Source organism: Pteropus vampyrus, unplaced genomic scaffold (genome assembly GCF_000151845.1).
Source record: "Pteropus vampyrus isolate Shadow unplaced genomic scaffold, Pvam_2.0 Scaffold5, whole genome shotgun sequence".
NCBI classification, from domain to species: Eukaryota; Metazoa; Chordata; class Mammalia; order Chiroptera; family Pteropodidae; genus Pteropus; species Pteropus vampyrus.
The window spans coordinates 17052810-17075932 of NW_011888786.1; the positions used below are offsets into that span (position 1 = coordinate 17052810).

At 39.1% G+C, this 23123-nt stretch overlaps 1 protein-coding gene across 1 annotated transcript in view; it reads left to right on the forward strand.

Moving 5' to 3' along the window:
* The window catches only part of NWD2 (NACHT and WD repeat domain containing 2), a 146585-nt gene extending 123711 nt beyond the window's left edge, over positions 1–22874 (forward strand). Inside the window, exons 4-7 of the mRNA XM_011365583.1 lie at positions 5573–5776; positions 7772–7916; positions 12315–12904; positions 16694–22874. Coding sequence (XP_011363885.1) covers positions 5573–5776; positions 7772–7916; positions 12315–12904; positions 16694–20626 — 4872 coding nt within the window. The 3' untranslated portion in view covers positions 20627–22874. The remainder of the gene's footprint in view (positions 1–5572; positions 5777–7771; positions 7917–12314; positions 12905–16693) is intronic.
* Positions 22875–23123: the final 249 nt, after the last annotated feature.

The window sequence follows — 23123 nt, forward strand, 5'->3', positions numbered from 1 at the left end:
GAAGGAAGGAAGGAAGGAAGGAAGGAAGAAAAAAAGGGAAGGGGAAGGGAGGGGAGGGGAGGAGAGGAGAGGAGAGGAGAGGAGAAAAGAAAAAAGAAAAGAAAAGAAAAGAAAGAGAAAAAAGAGAAAGATGTTATTGAATTAAGCACCCCGTATTCAAGTACTGATACCACTGTGTCTTCTTAAAGAAGGGGTCTTGGGCAAGCTAGCTGAGAGCTGTGAGCTTTGATGTCCTCTTCTGCAACTCACCCTACTTCACAGGATCAGGAACATTTAATGAGATTATGTATGAGGGAAAATTGTATATATCAATGTGGATTTTATTTTAATAATTAAAGAGGAAGCTTATAGAAAGGAAGGAATAGTCCCACCTGCCTTTAGTGGCTGAGTTAAGAGAAAGAGGGTGTTTACAGGATATGTGTTTCACCTTGCTATAGCACCAGCTGGGGTTGGGGTGGGTAGTTTCTCCATTTCCTTCCAGCTGTCCCTGTGAGTGATGGCTCATAAACAACAGCCCAGGGAGCACTGGCCCACCTCCCTACAAAGCATGACATCCAGAACCCCCAAGAGACTCTGCCCGCACCTCTTTCCTGACATCCCACAACAGACTACAGGTAAGGATGTGCTGAGGTCACCAGCACTGTCAAGAACACCTTAATCCCTCTGTCCCATTTACTACAATAAAAACTGCATACCATCAGACTCAGATCCCAAAGATTCTCAAATTCCAAGCCCAGGCAGAACTAACTGCACGTAAAGAGCAGAGTGGGGCTAGGGGAATCACTGTTTGCCTAATGGAAAAGAAAAAAATCACCTGAGGGGTTAGAAAAGGTTATCTCTAAGCCTTTGAAAGCAGTGGTTTAGATGTATCTATATCAGCATATAAAGAAGACAAGGAAGATACAAAAAGTAGAAAGTCCTTTTACATTTAAGTTCCCTGTTATAAGAAACTCTACAGTTCATAAAATATTTTTTAATTGAGGTGAAAGTCATATAACATAAAATTAACCTTTTAAAGTAAACGATCCTGTGGAATTTAGCACATTTACAATGTTGAGCAACGGCCACCCATATCTAGTTCCACAGCATTTGGAAGTATTTCTTATGCTAGAATTTTACATGCAGAAACTATAGTTAAAGTATTAGAAAATTTTCTTAGACATTTCATCTATTCAGACTTAACTCCCAGATTGTATTTGAGCATTCAGTTGTGCTCCCTGCCTAACTAATCTATCTTCACTGTTCAAGAATGGGCCAATTTAAATATATTTTCACATTTGATTAGGTGGGTAGGAGGGGTGATTATGAATTTCTTCAGACAGGTGAAATTCCATATATTTATGTTCATTTGTGTATTGACAGAGTGTTTAAATAATTAAATAAAAAGTTGAAAATTATTTCAGACACATGGATTTCTTTCATACAGGTTACACAGGCAGACTGATCAGTGGTATAACTAATAAACATGGACCTCAATGCAAAATCAAATATAATCCCTCAACTCTCCAGCAAATTTCTTCTGCAAACTAGCAAAGTTAGTTTAACTAAGCAAAGAAATGAATTTCGTAAACACTGTGGTCAGAAGGATGTGTAAAATCTGTTTCTCTTTCGGTGGTGGGAGTGAATATTCTGTCGTCTGTGAACAGTGAAGGATGCCTTCTTGCTCACACTTTCTGTAGCTGCCCTAGGGTCATCCATGCACACTCCTCATGGCTACAGAGCTAAGAAATAGGCTGATTAGGAAACCAACACTGGACCCCATCTTGCCACTTCCACTCTTACTGTCAACCTCTTAGACTGGTCCCGCATCTCCACGCCTGCACTGAGCCACTGACCACATGAGCTGGACTTTGCCACTGAGTTGGACTCTTTCTCTAAATTGGTTCTCTCTGGCCCTGGTAAATACAGACACTCATTGTGTGTTACCTTAGAACTGTAACCACATAGAAGCCAAAAGAGTCTTCTTGAAAAATGGGGTGGCAAACTTCTCTTTTGCCAGTTCCCTTCTTCTGTTTCTCAAACAGCAAGACAAGACTGAGTGAGGCAGGATGCTGTCTTAGATGCTCGAAAAGTAATTGCTTCATGATTTATGAGCACTCCACCTAACGGAGGAATCAATAGAGAGAAGGAGAATGCTTAGGGAGAACAATCCAATAAATAACTTTAAGCCTATAGCACATTATTACTTTTCTGAAGTTCTGTATTACCACTTTATACATAGTAGGTACTCGATATATATTTGTTATTTGAATTGGATGAGGATATTTTTCTTCTTTAGTAATCTCTTCTCTAAGGGACATTTTGCCTTACTATATCGATTAAATAATTGTAGTATTTGGTGCCAGCTGTTCAACTCAAATAAATAATTATTTTTAAATAGCCTTTGATTTTTGTAGTGATCTGCTGTATTCCCCATCCTGTCCCTTTGGAGTTCGCTGGTCATCGCTCATGAGACCACGTACGCACTACCTATCCATTGCAATGGTTCTCGAATTTCAGATGCATTTATAATCTCATCTTAAAATCCAGATTCCTAGACTCCCCAACCACAGTGTCCTTTAGGTCTGAGAAGGGATCCAGTAACTTATGTTTTCACAAGCACTCTGGGTGATCCAGTTGCGGGTAATCCATGGAGCACATTTTAGAAACTTCCATGGATTTGACCCTGCCCTTGACTCTGGAGCAGCCTTATTTAGAGCAGAGAGAAGATGAAGAACTAACAGTTTGTAAATTGCCAGTGTGGTGGTGATGCTCTGCTCTTGGGCATCATCTTGTTTCACTAGTCATTATTTTGTCTTCTTTGATACTTCATGCCCCAAATCCAGCCTCGGATATTGGTATCTGAGTTTATGATCTTGCTGGGCTTCACTGTCTGCTAGACAGAGAATTGTCAATTACTAAATCCCATATTTAATGTTCTGCCTGTCCACCAGGTCCTCCAACCATAGCCAAGATCCACCAGTATGCCTTTTTTGGATCCCAGTGACTCCTGCTTGGAAATCTTCTTATGGCATACCTTGCCCAATGAGTTTTCCAGATGGCTCATCCCAGCACTAAAACCTCACTCTTCATGACAGTCAGCCCTTACTGAGGATGCTGACTATCCTTCTTCAGAATCATCCAAGGGGAACAGGATAATCGCCAGGCTGGCTACCCTAAAAAAGATCATGTCCCTCTGTGTCTGTGGCAGAATGAGAGGTTGTGTCTGCTCATTTACCCAAATTTAACATAAGAGATTTTATAGGAGGAAAGTGAGAAACAACTCAAAATAACATTATTTTTGTTGCATACAGCCTGTTGTCAAGAAGAGCCCAAAATAAATGCAAATTAAAATAAAAATGTTCTTAATTGGCCTACAGGCTGACACATTGGAGTTAGAACACCCTTCTCTCAAAGGAACCCACTATAAACCCTCGTTTACCATAATAGAGAGCAATGATGTGGAGTTTCTCCATTCAAGTCCTTTCCAAAGGGATTTATGCAGCTAAAGAGAACAGACAGGTTGTTTATGCAGCCAAAAAGAACAAACAGATTGGATTCCCTCTTGCTTGGTCACTGAGGTTCATAGTGAGGAGACCTGAGCTTGAAACAGTGAGTTCAGTAAGCCACAGTCACCTTCAGTAAACCAGTTAGATGAGATGGATTATGTCCCAAGGAGAGAGAGAGGGCATGGCCCAATCAAGGATGTATCTAAACAGTACATGTTAAAAGACCATGAGCTGAAATGAGGCTTGCCAACAAAACTGGTACCATCCCAAATTGTTACTCCACCTGTTGAGAGCTGAACTATTATCCTTGAATACAAGAAAAAGCTTCAGATAAGAATAGAACGAACTCTTAGGGTTTCTTTCTCTGTCTTCGTTTCTTCATTTATTCAACAAATATGTTTTTTAATATTTTCTATGTGCTAGGAATAAACAGCTCTGGTCTCTGCCCTCATGGGGTTTACCATTTTGTAATGGAGTTTAGGTCATGAATTTGATTTGGACACAGATCTGTCCAGGACTTTTATTCTTTCCCCTGCCTTTAGGAGATGAAAAGAACACTGGGTATTATGGTGATAAGAACAGAGGTAGTAAGAAGTACCCTAAGGAAGGCAAACTGTAATTCACATTCCAGTCACACTCCTTGGGTAAGCAAGGCTTGAAGTTCATGGTAAAGGTGCTAGTTAACAGAAGGAAAGGATGCAGATGCCTTAACCAGAAATCTTTTCACGGATACTATAATGCAGACAAACTTGCCTTCAATAATATAGATTTGTGTTAGAGTTTATTTGTGTTCTTTCCTTGTTTCTACTACATAAGTCATTGAAGATTAATTGAAATACCAGGTGCTATTAAGCTAATATTTTTATTAGCTTAAACCAGTGGTTTAGGCACCCAGAGGGCTTGCTAAAACACAGACTGCTCAGCCCTATGCCCAGAGTTTCTGATTCAGCAGGTCCGGGATGGAGCCTGAGAATTTGCATGCCTAACATGTTCCCATGTGTCACAATGCTGCTAGTCCAAGGACCACACTTTGGGCTTATGTAAACATTTAGAGGAGGGTAGAGAGCATCGATAAGTTGGAAATTTTTAAATATCTGGTGTTCTTCTCCCTACAAAATAATACATATGTATCGCCCCCCAAAACACGTATTTTTAATTAAAAAAGCCATTGATAACCTTGCTATGTATTCTCATAAAATCTTTTATGTGTATATGTGTGTTTGTCTATGTACATAAACCATATTCTCATATATATGATAATTTACATATGAACTATTGGAATCATCTAGTACATACTGTTTTGTAACTTACCTTTTCAATTAATAGTATACTATAAACATTTTTCCATGTCAATACAGTTCTAGAACATAATTTGGTACATTTAAATAGAGATACCATAAATATTTTAATGTTCCCTTTTGCTGGACAATTAGGTTGTTATACCAGCTCTTTACTGTTAAAACAGGTTCGAGCATAAATAATCCAGTAAGTCTTCATGTATGTCCTTAATTATTCTGTAAAGATTAATTCCCAGAAGAAAAATTGCCAAAAATCATATGGATTTTTTTAATATGTATTGCCAGAATACCTTTCAAAGAAACATTGGATCCATTTACACACTATCGGCACTATGTGGATATTTCTCACACCCCCACATAATACTGAGCACATTTTTTTTCTTTGCTAATTTAATAAGGAGAATATGGTATCTTTTTTATATTTTTAGTTGTTTTCAGTTACCAGTGGTGTTGGTAGTTGTATCATTCAATAATTTCATACTTCATTCATTTGTAGCTTTGTAAAATAAATTTACTACAAAATTCTGTATTTTGAAATTGTCTATGATGTGCAATCTCATTTCTCAGTATGTGAAGAATTCATTATAATTACAATATAATTGATATAGTTTTACTTATGAAGTAATACATGGAGAAAAAGTATCCACTGTGATTAAAAGAGAAAACTGATGGAACAATGTATCCTGTAGTCTATTTGTTAATATTCATTGAGTGACCACATGATGTAAATATTAAAATGAATTTTTCTAGTGACACACTAAACTGAACTTTCGTGTTGATACACAGGGACTATTAGGTGAAAAATATGGGAACATCCGAATCCCTGGAGAAGTGGAAGCCTCAGAGTTTGAAATGATCTTGGATGCTGCCATAGAAGCAAAGCTGGAGACCAAGTTACTGGAAGAATGGTACTGTCGAGATGAGAACTCGGTGCCAGCAGCTTATTACCTCAGACCTAAATCAGAAATGCTGAAAAGCAATAAAAATGCAGTAAGTTACCTTTCTCTGCAAAGTATGTATCTGTCCATTACTTTAAACTGTTATGTCATCGAGGAGTGTTCTTCTCCACAGAAAAGGCACAGTAGACAACATTATTCTGCCTTGGGCCCTAAATTTCTTTTTAATAATGATATTCAGAACTAAGAAAACTTCCACTTTTTGACTCTTTTTTAGCACCTTAGACTTTCCTTCTGGGGTCATTTTCTTCTTCCTGAAGTACATCTTTTGAAAGTTCCACTAATTAAGGCCTACTAGAGATAAACTCTTTCAGTGTTTGTTTAACTGAAAATATTCTTATTTTTCCCATTTCGCTAGCTGTCATTTATTAATCCTGATTGAAATATGTTATATTTCTAATGTGTGTGAATTCATGTATTCTATCAGTTCTGGAAAATTCTCAGCCACCATCTCATCAAATAACGTCTATTTCCTCTGTTCTTTCCTTTTTGCTATTTAATTAGATGTACATTAGACCATCTCAGTCTATCTTCCATGTCTCTTCATTCTCTTTCACATTATCAATTTCCTTATCTCTCTGTGCTGCTTTCCAGAAGCTTATTTGAGATCTATTTTCTAGTTCACCAATTTTTTCTTCAGCTGTGTCTATTCTGTCCATACATTGAGTTTTCAAGTTCAACCATTATATTTTTAATTTGAGAAAGATTTTTTGTTTGTTCGTTTGGTGGGGTGGTCTTTTTAAATCTGCCTAACAATTTTATAGTCTCTCATTTTTTAATTCAATACTTTTTCTTTAACATTTCAAACACAGCTAATTTATATTCTTACATCTTAAATAGAATCTTGTCATGACGTCGATTCAAGCATGAGTATGATGGAAATATTGTTGTTTCCTCTCCACCATGGTTTCCAAATCTATCTACTATGTGTCCCTGAAAGCGAATGAAGGAGAAAGAGAAAATGGGTGGGCCTATTCATTGCATGGAATTTTTAGAGAGATTGAAAAGAAGGCATAGATTCCATCCCTATTCCAAAGAGAACATCCTTAATACATTTAGCACCCAGGCATCTCCAAGAAGAGGAAAGCCCTAGGTTCATGACAGTTCTTCACTTAAGGACTGTGTATATTGGTCATTCTGATATTTAACATAAAGCATTTTCATAGTTCATGCAATATGAAATGTCAGAATTCCTGATTTTTCTTCTCCTTTAACACTCATTAATCAAATTATCTGCAAGAATATTGCTTCTCTGAAGAGGAATATTGAGGTAAACCCAAATATTAGGATAAGCCCAGATTATGCCATATTTAACTGGCATAATTCTCAGTTAAATATTCCAGGAGTCAACATAAATATAGCTATCAGGAAGCATGATACCTCAAGAAACCAGGTTTGCGCAGTGGTTTGAGAGCACTTGCTCATATGTTACTACTTAATTGGCTTTAGTTGTTCCTTCTTCATTTGATTCAATGATCCTTTAGGGGAATTTAAATTTTCCTCTAAACTTGACAAGATATTTCTGCAGAAACTATTGTTAAATAAATGAATGTATGAATGAGATTATCATCAAGACTCTATAAGTGTTACTTTCTTGGTAGGCAATCCTCCTACTATACTTTCTAGAGGATCATAAAAACAAATGATGAAGAAACAACTAAAGACAATTAAATTGTAATAAACGCACCTCTCCTTTAACTTTCCCCTTTAGAGGATAATGAAGAGATGATTTTGTAATGGCACTTGTACAAAACTCAAGAGAGAAATACATGGTATAATAAGAAAGCCCAACAAACAAATCTTGTTTGAATTCACATCCTTGTGTAACTTGGGCAAGTTCACAGATAACATGGAAATAATTTCTAACGTTTACAGTTAACAGGGGTATTAAATGAGATACTGTCTGTTAAGCACATATCATAGTATTGGCACATAGTAAACCATCAAATAATAAGAATTCTTTTACTCTTAAATATTAGGTTTTCTTGATGATTTTTAAGACTACTATCTCACTTTTACATTTCCATAGGTGCAGCCTTCTGCCAATGCTGAGAACGAGAAGTCCTGGCAAGAGATATCAGATGAGATCAAGAAGATATTTAAGGCTGCTGTAAAACTGTTACATGACAAGGGGAAAATGAAACACAGCCAAGCTAAGAGGTACCTGTTCTCAGGTAATTTTTATACATCATCAGTACACTAAAGAACAAATGAATAATAGATGCATTCGCTGCTTCTCTTCGATGGTTCTGAAAATTTAATTTCATATACTACCTGGCGAAATTTAATTTTTCTAAATGTTTCTATCTCTTGGAGATACAAATATTCTCTTGTTTTAACTCATAGATAAGAATTTACTTGAGGACTTCTCCAGAAAATATGATTTTAAAAGAAGTCAGAGGAGGCTGGATATAATAGACCAAACTTTGCCAAGGTTTCTCAGTTCAATTGTTGGTTCATTCATTCACTCACTTACTTATTCAGCAAAAATGTATTGAGTGCCTACTATGTGCCAGGCACTAAGGATACAACAGTGCATAAGAATACAAGGTCTCTGCTCTTCTGGAACTTATGTGTTAGTAGGGAAAAATAAAAGGCAAGCGAATAAAACGAAACACAGAAATAGGATAATAGGGATTGATGAAGGATGCAGGGGTCCAGATTTAGATGGAGTGGGCAATAAGGAGATGACTTTTGAGCTGAATGACAGAAGGAATCAGAGCCAGCAGTGCTGTATCTAAGACAGAGAATTCCTGGCAGAGGGATTATCAGGTTCAAGATCTCAAAGACAAGAATATGCTTATCAAGTTCTAAAAACAGGAAGAAGATTAGGGAGAGATAAGGTCAGAAGGTAGGCATAACATAACTTTATTTATTAAGACCTTATGTTTTATTCTGGGTAAGATGGAAAGCTATCAGAGATTGTGAAGTAAGGGAGTAGCAGGAGTAATTTAATCTTAAAATAAAAATTTCCCCAGCTGGTAAGCAGAGACCACTTGTCTACCTTTCTCAGCCATAGAAAGGAGGCTTTATTTTTAGAAGTTGCACAGGAAACCACAAATCTGAAGGAATGTGCCAGTTTTCAGGGGGCAAACACTACCGAGTAAAATTAATTAAATATGTAGCATTTATTTTGAAAGTTGATAGTAAAGAACAATTGAGGGAAAGCGATAGTATTTGCATCTTCGGGTTGGTTTTGTGAATGGCTTGGCCAAATAATTTTTAAAAATTTGTTCTCTGGAAGCTGTCAAAAACTAGGTCTTATTTTAGGTCTCTCTGAAAATGTTAACATTGGCAGGAATAAGTGCTATCTTTAGAAAATACAGATTAACAAATACCCTGTTCCTTTGGGACCTTTTTGATCCATTTTGAGGTTCTAGTTCTCCATCTTTATCAAAGGCAAAACCATCCTGTTTTAAAAAATATGCTGTGTTAGAAAAAAAATGCCCAGAGCAAAAGCTTCCTTATTCTTGATGTAAGAGACACCAGTTTGAGGAAGGCATTCTCTCATTTAGAATCACACAGCTGAAGTGTTCAAATATTTCATCGGCAAGCACTTTCTCCTAATTTTCTCCACACTAAAGAACTCTGTTCAAATGGATAGCCAAATGAAGATAAATAATTTCATACTATGTAGTATGAATTACTACAAGTGAACTGTTTTCTGCTGGGAGTTAAATATCTTAAAGATATACATGCTAAGAAAATGGTATCTATTTTACAATTCAAACTAGTTTTAAGACCATGTGTGCATAATGAAAATTGCTGGAGAAGTGCCAGGTCCTTGAAATGAGTATACAGATGGCCACAACACAGTGTTTAGGGGCACTGACACCCATGCAGTCGAAAATCCACGTTAAGTGTTTGACTCCCCAAAAACTTGACTACTAATGCCCTACTGTTGACTGGAAGATTTATCAATAATATAAATATTCGATTAACACATATTTTGTATGTTATATGTATTATATACTATATTCTTGTAAGAAAGTAAGCTGGAGAAAAGAAAATGTTTTAAAAATCATAAGAAAATATGTTTATAGTACCATATTTATTGAAAAAAATCCACATATAAGTGGACCTGCACTGTTCAAACCCATGTTATTATTCAAGGATCAACTGTAGAATATTTAATGTTTTCAGAAATCTTAAAAATACCAATACTAGATAGAATCTGGAAAGATGTACTATTTATGGCTGAATGTAATGTTTCACACTTCTAGTTTCACCTTTTTAAGTAGCAGGAGAGGAAGCAAAATAAAATGGTGTCCTACTGTGAACATCAAAACTGAGTGATCTAGGGGATAGTAGAGAGATCACTGCTTCATAAATAATAGTTGCCAGGGCTGGGCATCCCTTCCTACTGTTATCGTCATCAGGTGCTGTGACTAGTTAAATTTTAGGATGTTAAGAAAAATGCAAAGACAGAAGACAGATACTGTACAGTAGTCTCATAAGGAGAAGGGAGGTTTATAACATTTATAGACAATTAAATATCAGAAAGTATTCATAAAAGTCCCCTAAAATCACAAGGATGCACTTTGCTTCTAAAAATAACTATGAAGTCGACTTAATCTCAGATGACTCCTTTATTCAAGTATATTTATTAAGCCTATGCTATCAGCTAGGCTCTCATGTACAGCCTTTTCCCCCTTGCCTAAGCTTAGATGGTTTGCCCATATCCCTTTTCATGTTGCATTTGTTATTAACACTCCTGATTGACACACTCTTTCCATAGAGGTGATGACAATGTCAGTTAAGTTACAGTTGACTTGTTTTCTGAGAGTCAGAGGTAACAGTGCATATCTCTGATTATCATCCCATATGTATAGATACTATAGTTTCTTTCTCTTTATGATACTCAGAATGTAACACCTATCTATCTAGTCCTGTGTGGCCCCTAGCATTTTACACAAATGCTTAAAAAAGATATAGGCCAAAAAGCTACTTTCTGCAGAATCTCATAATGTTGAGATTTCTTGCATCTTCCCTCGTCTTCATTATAAAAAGTTCATACTCTTCTATAAAAAGAAGACAGACATTTGCTGTACAGGCTTCTTTAACTGGCCTCTTTACCAACTTGCCTGATTAAAACCCTGTGTAAAACATACTGACGCAAGTGGAACAGTTACTCAATACTGGTGGCTGTAAACATATCTTGTATACTTAAGTCACAAATTTTGATAAATTGATATTATTACTGAAAAAAATATATCATCATGAGAGTCCCACTAAAAGGCATCATTTTTAAATAAAATTCTCACTTTAATAGTCACTTTATAGACTACGAATGTGTATTGATGTTTGAACTGTGGCCAGCACATTGACATGGTTTCAGCCTTCGGCCGGCCCAGGCTCGTGTATTCAGAACCCCACCTCTCCCCCCTTGCTTCCATTGCATCCTAGCTCAGTAGTCACCTCCTTTGGAAGGCCTTCCCACCTCTCCAAGTAGGTTAGAACCCCTGATTGTTTGCATCACACCATGTTGTTCTCCTTCACAGCATTAAAAACAATAATAATAAATTATTTGTGGGACTCTATGATTCACTTCTGTCATCCTCCACGGAACTATAAGCTCCATAATGGCTTTTTCTCTCAATATGGTCCGTTTTCTATCACCAGTGTGTTTTGAGCAACTAGCAGCATGCCTAGCACATAGGTGCTCAGTTAAGACCAACTGGATGAAGGGAAGCAAAGAGGAAGGGAGAGAAGTAAGAACAGAGGGTGGGAAGGAGGAGAGCCAATTTTAAAAGGCTGCTCGCCTTAAAATTCACTTCCATTGGTTTAATTTTTTCATTTATTTTTATTATTTCCTAAAATCATGCACAAGTAATGTTTTAATTACTATAGATAAAGTTTTAAATGTTCTTATAGAGCCTCAAGTGATTTACAATGTATATTTACTTGTATGTAAGTATATGTATTGTAAGCCAAAACATGATTTATCTTAGAATAAAGTTACATACTAAGTCATTTTTCTGTACCTATTCTGATGGATATAATGTGATTTAACAGTTACATAAATAATTAGATTAATCAATAGTCAGAACATGGTTATATTTTGAACATACTTTTATATTTATATTTAAACATATCTGTTTGGAGTACAATTGCACCTCAAGTAAAATGGCGAAGCTACATTGTAAAGGGGAGACTGACAAGGAAGTCCTGAACTAGCTATGTCATTTGGCCTCTTCCTCATTCTTTCTCAGCCCCAATTCATCCTTGCTCTTCACTCATTGAACCCCTGAAGTCTGAGAGGAAAGCTAGGCAGGAACTTAAAATAATCAACTATAAACTTGGTATGCTTTCTTTCTAATGCGTATATCCAACCTCTCCCTCAGACTGAGGAGGAAATTAAAGGATTTTATTTAAAATCCATTGTTTTAGGTTCCAGGCTGTCTAGGAAAACATAAACAGAAAATGAGAGAATTGAGAAATTATTCGATAGGTGACTCAGCTATACTCTATAAGCAAAATAATCTACCACTAGTGACTTGAGAGTTAAGTGCTGGAAATATGCGTGTCTCTTCCTCGTTCTAGGCAATAAACTTGTCTTATTTTTTTTTCAGCTATAGAGGATGAGTTTGACTTCGCTCTAGGAAAGCAAACTCCAGCATTCTTAAAGAAGTGTGTCTGCTACATTAGGAAAATTGCTAACATTGAGCGTTTTGTAAAAATCCCAGAGATGGGAAAATACATGGATATAACTGGAACAGAACCAAGGATTATTCGGGACCCAGAAGCCCAAGAGAAGCTGATAAAACTCAGGGATGAATTTATTCCTACCATTGTTGCATCTTCTAATCTGAGAGTGTATACATCTGTTACTCATTGTGACATGAAACTAGGCTATTCCCAGGAAATAGAAAATCATTACATAGAAGGACTTGGTAAACAATTTTATGAAGACATGATTGATATAATTCAGGCAACAGTACAGCAGAATTTTGACACTGAAACTGATACACTCTATGATGAAATCCTCCAGCATTCATCATTATGTAAAACATATGCTTCTTTCTACGAGTACAAATGTGAATCGCTAAACATAGTGCATAAATACATCCTTCCAAGCAAAACTGGGCACATCAATCCACTTGTTATATATGGTGGACCGTGTACAGGGAAGACCCTTCTGCTAGCTGAAGCAGCAAAGAAGGTAAAAGACTATTCTTTTACACATATTTTTGTAAAAATTTTAACTTTGGGGAAAATATAAATTGTTCAAAATAATGTCGATTTTCTGTGTTTACTATCTGAATTATAATTAGTCTTTTCAGATGGACACTTCAGTGTTCCTCTTTTGCTAGTAGAATAGTCATATAGAAAGACTAGGACTCATGGGGTGTAATTATAGAATAGCTTTATTTTTTCCTCCCACTGTTCAAACTCATGTTGTGGGGCTAGCTTTCACTGGGATGGAAACTAGAGCAGATCTCACAACTCTTCTCGTCCCTCAGCAAACACAAGCCTTCCAGTTGCTTCTGGACATGAAATCAATCTCAGTTTGGCAATTAATATGTCCAGTCTAAGATGGAAATTAAAAATGCAGTCTACATTTCTCTCCCCCAGCTGAGGCTTACCATAAGCAAGCTATCTACAGTGGTAGATAAGGACATAGCCATTTTCTTCTTTTCTACATAGCACTTCTTCTCCTCTATCCCTAATCCCAGCCACATGTATGACCCCTAGAGGGTTGCAGTTCAGGCTTGGTAGGAAAGGTAAGGTGGCCAGAAAGTTCTTACCTGACCAGTACTATTCTGAACTGGGCTCTGCACTCTCTGGTCTTGGCAGGTGTTTAAAGTTGCCTCCCACCTCTTCTGAGGCCTTTTCATCATTTCCTGAAGGTCCATTCCCTCTACATCGCCTGTCCTCACTGAGCATTCCTCACCTACAGTTCCCTAGACATAGGAGAATGCATCTTTTTCTAGCTAGTCACTTCCTTGGCTTCTAAGTATCCAGCAATGCATTTCAAAGTATCTCCTCCACAGCCCAGCATACTCTCTTAGATGGACCTGGAAATAACAGAACCAATGAAAATCTTTCTCAGCTCACTGTTTCCAGTGTCGACATCTGGCACATGGAAAACACTCAGGTATTTTTTTCTGAGAAATTCCAGCTCCGATACAGCAGCTCTCCATCACTCCTCCATCAGAGCAGCCAGCCATCCTTATTTCTCATATGTCTTCAGACACAGATGGCCATGACTCCCAGGCTGTAGGGGATACCCTGTAAGTTTCCCATTGTGTCACCTTTCCCTAAGTGAGGAGTGGGCATCTCTCAGCCCTCCCCTTTGGGAATAGGGTGGTGATAAATATTATCCACAACACCCTAATCTCCAACTTTTTTCTTGGCCCCTCAGATCTCTTTTTTAAGCTGAAGGTGGGTAGTCTATGAAAGGCAGCAAAACTGGTTCTCGTGACACCCTTTCGAGTCCTGCATGAAGGCTGAAACCTTACCCTGGAAGTGGTATCTATTGTCTTGGCAACTTACTCTAAAATGGACTAAATTAGTTCTGTTTCTAACCTTCTCACATTTAATAGCAAAGTCTAATGGTTTATTTGATCCCGATGTTACTTCAGGATCTCTGTATTGTGCTCCCCATGGTCACTCTCTTAAGAACAGAGCTTTCTTTAACTTCATGAACGTTCTCAATCTAGCACATGCTACACAATCTCAATCAGGTCACCTTGAAGACAAGAGCAGGGACAGTTGTGTTGCACCTAGTGTGGGGGTAGGTTCCAAAGTAAGCTCACAGGTGAAAATCAGGGATACCAAAGTCCTTAGGAAGACCAAGTTACCATTTCTTAATATGCCAAGCCCAGCTACTGGTTTTCCTTCTTGTGTTAGGAGATACAGCTTTTCTTTAATTGAACACTAGATGAAGTGGCTGGCTTACAATTAGGGACCACATTGCATCAAAATAAATGCGTGTGTGTATGTGGGTGTGCATGTGTGTGGATATCAGTCGTTGAACACCAATTTGTATGTGAATTTTCAAGCATTAGAATTATTCCGAGTGAGCAAGATAGTAACAGGAGCCCACGGAAACTGAAAACAATGAGGAAACGTTCATATGTGCCATTTCACACTCGTTCTAGGGCTTTTTTTCTTTGTGGAGGAGGGAAGGGTAAAGGTTGGAGGGGCAAATATTGTTGACTTTGGCTAAGTTAAATGTGCATGTGATACAATCCCACATGCTCTAGCACGGGAGGTGAATGACCACATGGGACGTGCTGACAGGCCTGTATCCATAAGCAATCCAAGGGGAGCAGTGTGGTGACGGTCAAGTTGATCAACTTGAAAACGGCTTTCTGAGCTCTCGCTGGTCTAGATATTTTGTCCAACTATTACAGTACATCTCTTCACATTCTGGGCCTCTGGACCCCCAAGGAGCCTTGCCTGTTTCTAGGTTCCCTACCCGAACTTCTCTTACCTCTCCCCTAGGTAACATCTCCCCTCAACCACCAGCACCAACACCAACCTGTGTTCTCTTGTGACCTCGTATCCCTTATAATGCAGACACCTTGTGTCAATCTGTTATCTCCTGTGTACCTGACATTTCCATGGGAGTGAACTCATGATCATGACACTTTCTACAGATATCACACATTCAGTAGCATGCGATTAAGAGGAGAGAGGATGTAGTCACACAATCATCATAAGCAGTCCGCGTAGGGACCCACAATTGTGTTCTGTTTCTGATTTGCCACCAAAGGCAGCTGTAGGATGGCAGGATTATCTTCTTCCAAATCAGCTTCAACAGCTGGGGCTAAACAATGACAAGAAGATGCTTATTTCCCTTAATAGCTCATTCTGAAACTGACAGCCATAAATCTTTTCTAAACTTATTCATACTTTAATCTGAACTTTCTCTTAAGGGACCAAGTTTCATAAAAATACAGTTTAGAGTGTCTTATACTTTGATCATATTCCTTCTTGTTCTGCCTTTCCAGACAGAAAAATACTAAACTTAGTAACTCCTTTATATATTTTATCTCTTTAACTTCATGTGAGAGAGAGACAGAGAGAATGAGAGAGAGGAGAGAGGGAAGAGAGAGAGAGAGAGAGAGAGAGAGAGAGAGAGAGAGAGAGAGCATGAGCATGCGCACTACAAGTCAGATTAAGTTCTACTCCAGCTTCATCTGTAACAATTTAACTCTGAGCAAGTCATTTATCCAGCCTGGACCTCAGTTTCCTCTCCTGTTAAATGATACTGTAATTCCCATGTGCCCTGCAAAGAGATAATGCGAAGATAATGACTGCCTGTTTGTATAGTAAACTGTCTGTTATGAAGCACAATATAGCAAAACTCTTTTAACCAGCATTATATAGATTTTTATGACAATGATTAATAATCATAATGATGACACTATCTATAGCTTCAGAATACAGTAAGATGTTTCTGAATCATAAGAGATTATATTCAGTGTCATTTCAGTACTGAGTATTTCTCAAACTGGAAATTTGGTCAGCATATATGGCATTATGTAATCTCAACTAATGAAAATATTTGACTCAATACATATGTAAATCATTATTTGATCTAGTCATTATACAAATACTTACTAAGCAACTACTATGTGCCAACAACCATGCCAGGAAATAGGAATCAGTGATGAAAAACTGACCATACAAGATATTCAGATTTACTGTTTATGAAACACTTTGTAACTTTTAGAATACAAGCTAAATTTTGCCTTACGGTTGAATAATACTATTATCATTATTTTATCATCTTAAGCAGAGTGATCCTGAGGGTCTCACCTATAGATTTTAGTTCATGAGCTTGGCGACAGCTCTTCCACCTTCTCAGCAAGTTTTTCCATTTCTTGGTTCTACACAACTTTCTGCGTGGTCAGAGTCTGACCTCCAGAGAGAAGAAAGGTCATAGTCTATGACCATGTGAATATAGGTTACCATTCTAAATGCCACCTTCACGTTTCAGGCTCATGGCTGGCTCCATGAAGACACAGGACCAGAATCTGACCCGGTCGTAGTTGTGCGATTTCTAGGCAGCATAGACATGAGGACTGACCTTCGGACTCTCCTCCTCAGCGTTTGTGAACAACTGGCAGTGAACTACCGGTGTCTGGTTCAGAGCTACCCTAAGAAGATACATGACCTCCGCGACTTGTTTATAAACCTTTTGAATGAGTCTTCATTGCAGAGACCTCTAGTAATAATATTCGATGCCCTCGAGCAGCTCTCAGAGAGTGACGAGGCCAGGAAGCTTTGGTGGCTCCCGGCTCACCTTCCCCGCTTCGTAAGGATCGTGCTCTCCACCCTGCCCAACAAACATGGGATCCTGCAGAAACTACGGTGCCTTATCCATGAAGAAAACAATTTCATCGAGCTGATTCCCCGAGACAGGAAGATGTGCAGCCAGGTCCTTAAACACCAGCTGCTGCGAGTCAAAAGGAAGGTCACATCGGGCCAACAGATCTACGTGAACAACGCATTCTCCAAGTGCACGCTGCCCATGTTTGTGAACCTGACCTTCAGGGAGGTGAGGTATTGGCGATCCCACAAAGACGTCGATGAATCCTCGCTCTGTGTCACTGTTCATGAAAGTATAGAGCAGCTATTCTGGTCCTTGGAGAAGAAATGTGGTCAGAAACTGGTCTCCAGGGCTCTCGGTTACATCACCATGGCCAAAATGGGTTTGAGTGATATGGAACTGGAGGACGTGTTGGCCCTAGACAACAGCGTTATGAATGAGCTCCATGAGAACGCCAGGCCCAGCAATCCCCTGAGAGTCCCTTATTTGTACATCGCAAGGCTCAAGGAGGGTCTCAGTGGCTACTTAATAGAAAGACATGTGAAGAACGTCACACTCCTGGTCTGGGCCAACAGACACCTGCAGCTCATAGCCCAGAAGCTATACCTGCAGAACGACAGTGACCTGCGTGAGATGCACACCATCCTAGCAGATTACTTTCTGGGGGTCTGGTCAGGGGGCAGGAGAAAAGCTTTCTGCCTTGAAGACCCCTACGTGAATGGCTGTCTTGACTTGGAGAACAGAAGCCTGCTTGAGGAAGAAAAACATTTCATGGAACAGGCTTCTTTTGACAGGCAGGCCCCTGACCAACCCTGGGTTTTCCAGTGCAATCCACTGGAACCTGACATCTTTTTCGTCAATCATCGGAAAATGTCGGAGCTCTTGTACCATTTGACAAGGTGTGGAAAGACCGATGACCTGCTTTACGGCATCATCATGAACTTCAGCTGGCTCTACACCATGATCAAAATTGGCCAGTTCGACAAAGTGCTTTCAGACATCGAGCTGGCTTACAACTGCTCCCAAGAGAAGGAGCTGAAGTTCCTGGCAAGCACCCTCCGTAGCATCAAAAACAAGGTCATTGCATTTCCCGGCTCCCTTTCAGCAGAGCTTCAGCAAAGACTGCTGCCTGTTGTAAGTTCCCTGCCCAAACTGAGACACCTCCTTCTAGAGTGTGACAAAGACGGGCCCAAATATTGCTCCATCGTGCCATTACATTCATCCATGGATGTGACATATAGTCCAGAGCGTCTTCCCTTATCATCTAGTCACCTACATGTCACTGAGATTCTTCCTACCTGTAACCCCAGTACTGTCCTCACAGCTTTAGAAAATGGTTCTATCAGCACATGGGATGTAGAGACTCGTCAGCTTCTCAGGCAAATCACAACAGCCCAGTCTGTCATCCTGGGCATGAAACTCACCAGTGATGAAAAGTATCTCGTAGTGGCTACGACAAATAACACCTTGTTGATTTATGACAATGTAAATTCTTGTCTCCTGTCTGAAGTGGAAATCAAAGGGACCAAGCATGGGGGTGGCTCCACCTACATCAATGGTTTTACACTGTCTGCCAACCATGCCCTTGCATGGCTCGAAGCCAGCAAAGATGTCACTGTCATTGATCTGCTCTACGGATGGCCCCTTTACCAGTTCCATTGCTGGTATGAAGTGACTTGTGTCCAGTGCTCTCTGGACGGTGTGTATGCTTTCTGTGGACAGTACCTGAACACCACTACCATATTTCATTTAGGGAGTGGAGAAAAGTTATGTACGGTAACATCTGAATTTTCAGGTGGGTTTGTGAAGTTTCTTCTTATCTTGGACACGGCTCAAGAAATGGTCATGGTAGATAGTGAGGGAAGTCTCTCTGTTTGGAACACTGAGGACATGTCCAACCCCCAGCTGACTGATGACTTTGACTGCCGGAGAGAAGACAGCGAGGTGGTCAGCATTGAACTTTCAGAGGACCAAAGTGCAATTCTGATCTGCAAAGCTCTCAGCATTGAGCTCTTAGACACCGGCATGTGGAAGGTAGCTGAAAAGTTTAGAGCTAAGCACAACGAACGCTTTATATCTGCTGTGTTGTCCAAAAATGGAGATTGCATCATCGCGACCATGGAAAATACCTCAGCCGTGTTTTTTTGGAGGCGGGACACGGGACAATGCATGGCAAGCTTACAGGAAATCTCAGGTACCATAGTTAAGTTGGTGAAATCCAGTCACCACAATATGCTACTATCTTTATCAACCAGTGGTGTTCTTTCCATCTGGGACATAGATATAATCACAGCTATGTCCAACATAGATAAGACTGGAAAACCCATTCAAAGTCTGGTGTTACCTACTAGAGGAGAAATCATTTATTCCCTCGATGGCTCTGATTGTGTTCATAAGTGGAACTTCAGCAATGGGTTCATCGAAGCAGTGTTTAAACACGAAGGAATAGTTGAACACTGCGTGTTGACATCCTCTGGAGATATAATGGTGACATCAGATGACAAAAGCAGCCAGTATGTCTGGCATACCAGTAGAGGTGAAAACCTCTTCCGGATTAATGGGCAGAGAATATCTCAGCTGCTAATTACACACAATGACCAGTTCGTGGTCTCTCTCTGTGAGGAAAATGCCTCGAGGGTTTGGAGACTGGCCACAGGCCACAGGGTCTGCAACATTCTGACCACATTGCAGAATGCCTTCATAACCTCTGCAAATACCTTCGTGGTGGGAATGACCAAAAGCAAAGTGCTGGCAGTCAGTCTGTGGACAGGAAGTATCACCAAGAAATTTTGCTGTGAAGATGGCACCACCATTGTGAATTTTAAACTGATACCCGACTGTCCTGACATCGTCGTGTTTATCACATCGACCGAGACAGTGAATATCTGGAGTCTGACAGATGAAGTGATCTGTCGCCGTGTGCAACTTCCAAACAACTTCTTGAAAAATCTAGAAGATTTTGAAATTTCTCCCAATGGAAAGCTAGGCATTATATCCCGGGGAGATGAAAATATCAACGTGCTGGATTTACACAGTGGTAAGTTACGGGTGATTCACGCTTCTGGCGTCATATGGCGGCAAAGGTTGTCTCGAGATGGTCGCTACCTGGTATACATTTGTTTCCGCAATGGGGAGGAAGAGGATGAAAACGGTGCAATATCCAGTTTAATTGTAATGAGACTAGCCGATGGCAAAAATATTGGTGCTTGTTCCCTTTACAAAACACCAACTTTTCTTGCTCTCTCACAGAGGCACCTGAACATCACTGTAGGTTTTGACGATGGGAGTATAGGGATATACACAGTGGTGGACCGTGTAGATGCTGCACTGAAAATTAAAATTGCCACTTCGAATAGCAGACAAATTTTCAACAATGCAACACAGACATCCAGGCCAAAATGTAATAGTTACTGTTTCAAAGTGTCTGTGGATTGCTTGTGGAGAGAGTCTACCGAGGTCTTTGCAAGAGACAGTCCCATCACAGTGAGTGACTCCACTGAGCCCAATGAGGCGACGCCCTCCAAGAAACACAATTCTTGCTATGACAGGGTGTGCTCTGCCCTGGAATCCAGGGGCCACAGTTATGCCTCAGACAACTGACACAATGTTTATCTTGCTCAGCAGAAATACATGATACACGCTCAAAAGAAAAAAAAAAACTATCTTCTGTATCCCAAACAATAAACTACTCATCCTTAAAAGACAGCAAAGATGCTGGCGTTCCCCTGGTAATTAGTAACATGTTCATGAAATGTACGGAAAGGTGAAGCTAGTTTTGAGTTTGGTCTTTCTGTCAACATTTACCCAGGAATGAAATCTTGACAGAATTTCTAGAAATCATATTTAAACGGCTACAGCAACTGGAGGTCACAGGGTGGTTTTAAAATTGTGTGGGAAGAAGCAGCATATCTCATCCCATTGGTTCAGATGAAAGAGGCTAGAGACCATTTGGACTGAAACTAGTTCTATAGAAATTGTGAACACAGAGCTGTTTGATTTCAAAATGATTGTGTGGCCATAAGTAAACACAGCCTTAATCTCTCTTTACATTTTACAATCCTGACAACTGTGTAAAACCAGTCTGCAGATGGAAGGTCTCAAGGTGCAAAATAATGTAACAAAAATGCCTAGATGTACTCCCAGTTTCTCAAGAGAAAGGACATGAAATGTGAGGCCACAAACCGGACTGGGACAAGACCTGCCTACCATATCATAGGGCTACTGAACATGCAGTCAGTTTTCATAAAAATACAGTGGTGACAATTGCATGCGAGGGTTCCTGTACAATGGAACATATGATTTTTAAAGCTATTTTTCCTGAGCTGCAAAAGAACACATTTAATAAGAAACCACAATATTTTCATGTCTTTTTGAAATGCCTGTTTGTGCTGGGTGTAAAGAAAGAAGAATTATAGAAAGGGCATTACAGATTTTGTCCAAACACCTGTTCATTTCTATCATTGCAGTAACAAAAGTCTGTGCTATTCAGTCAGTTGTATAGAAACATAAATTATTTCCTAAATCCCTGCAGTAAATCTTAATAGAAAGAAAGCTTTCTCAAGATGCCATCTATGAAATACTGATGACATTTGCCTTACTCTCATTCCTCCTCTTTCCTGTGTAAAATGCAGATAGATGACCAAATACTCTGGGAAAAACTGAATATGCCTGTCTTTGTGCTAAAATATTCCATAACTCTTAAGGGTGTCCAAAGGTTCTTTATTGTCCCTGTTTATAATCACTTTCTTACTTCTATACACTATATGGATGCTTCTTTATCTGTCACCCTTTCCGCTTGAGGACTCTTTGGAGACTTTTCTAGTCTTCTCTGTTTCAAAGCAGAAGCTGTGAAATGTATGAAACCTTTTTTAAAAACTATTTCATCTATTTAAGAGAAAATATTACATCCCAAAAAGGGAAAGTGATCTTCTTCCTTCCATATCCTCCACGTGGCATGTCCTCGGATAACTTTCCAAAGGGTGTCAGTAGTGGTGGATTGGTTTGGTTTCATTGGAAAGTGGCAGTAGTGAACTTGAGTAGATGGAATAATGGACAAGGAACTGACTCGCTTTCGGTCCAGCTCTGCCAGGAACTCATTGCGTACCTGTAGACAAATCTTTAACCTTCCCACTGTATTGTTTTTGTAAACTGAAAAATAAAGATTATAGTAGCATCTGCTATTGCCCTCCTACGGATGTTGGGGAGCAATGTAAGAAAAAAATACAGTGACATTATGATTGTTGATGCTAACGGGAGAAACAAAGTGCTCTAACTCATCGGGAATCCAAGTCAATTGTATTTCACTTTGGAAAGAGAAGTGACTCAGCTAGAAACACCTCACCTTATGGTGAAAGACTTTTTTTCAGTATGTTCCTCCTGGGCTGGCTACCAGCCAGGGAGGTGGTGGCCCAGAGAAGGCCCAGCCCACATACAGATCACCTGGAGTTGACTGTATGAGCCAATGCTTTTTTTTTAGCTCTTCAGAGGCAGCACATCTTATTCCTGTCGTTATCATTTGGACCTCTATGCCACATATTTTTAAGATTTAAGATTTAATAGCCTAGATAGATTAAATGTTGTGTGTGAATGTTCTATGTAACAGCCAATAGAGTTTAACAAGTGACTTGAATGATTTTTCCTAACTTGTTTGCAATTGATAGCTCATATTGAATGTTTTTATGTAAACTTTGTATTGTTGGGAAGAATTACCCAATCAGAGATTTATATTTTCATAAATGTTACATTTAGTTAAATTTTGTTACAGAGTTGTTACATTAGAAAATTATTGCAGTCTTTAAACGATATACAGTCTGTGTATGTTTTGTTTGTATGAATAAAAGACAAACTATGGAGCTGTGTGGCATTTGTTTTTCTCCCCCAACTTAGGCAGATGTAGTTAGTCAGCAATCATCATCCTCATCTTCATCATCATCATCATCATCATCATTTCAGGCTTACTGTATATCAGGCACTATTTTCAAAGCTTTACATGTACTAAACCATGTAATCTTCACAATAGCTTTATATGGTAGTCACTGTTAGTATTCCAAATTTACAGATGAAGTAACCTAGAAACACAGGTCCAGAGAAAATAGCT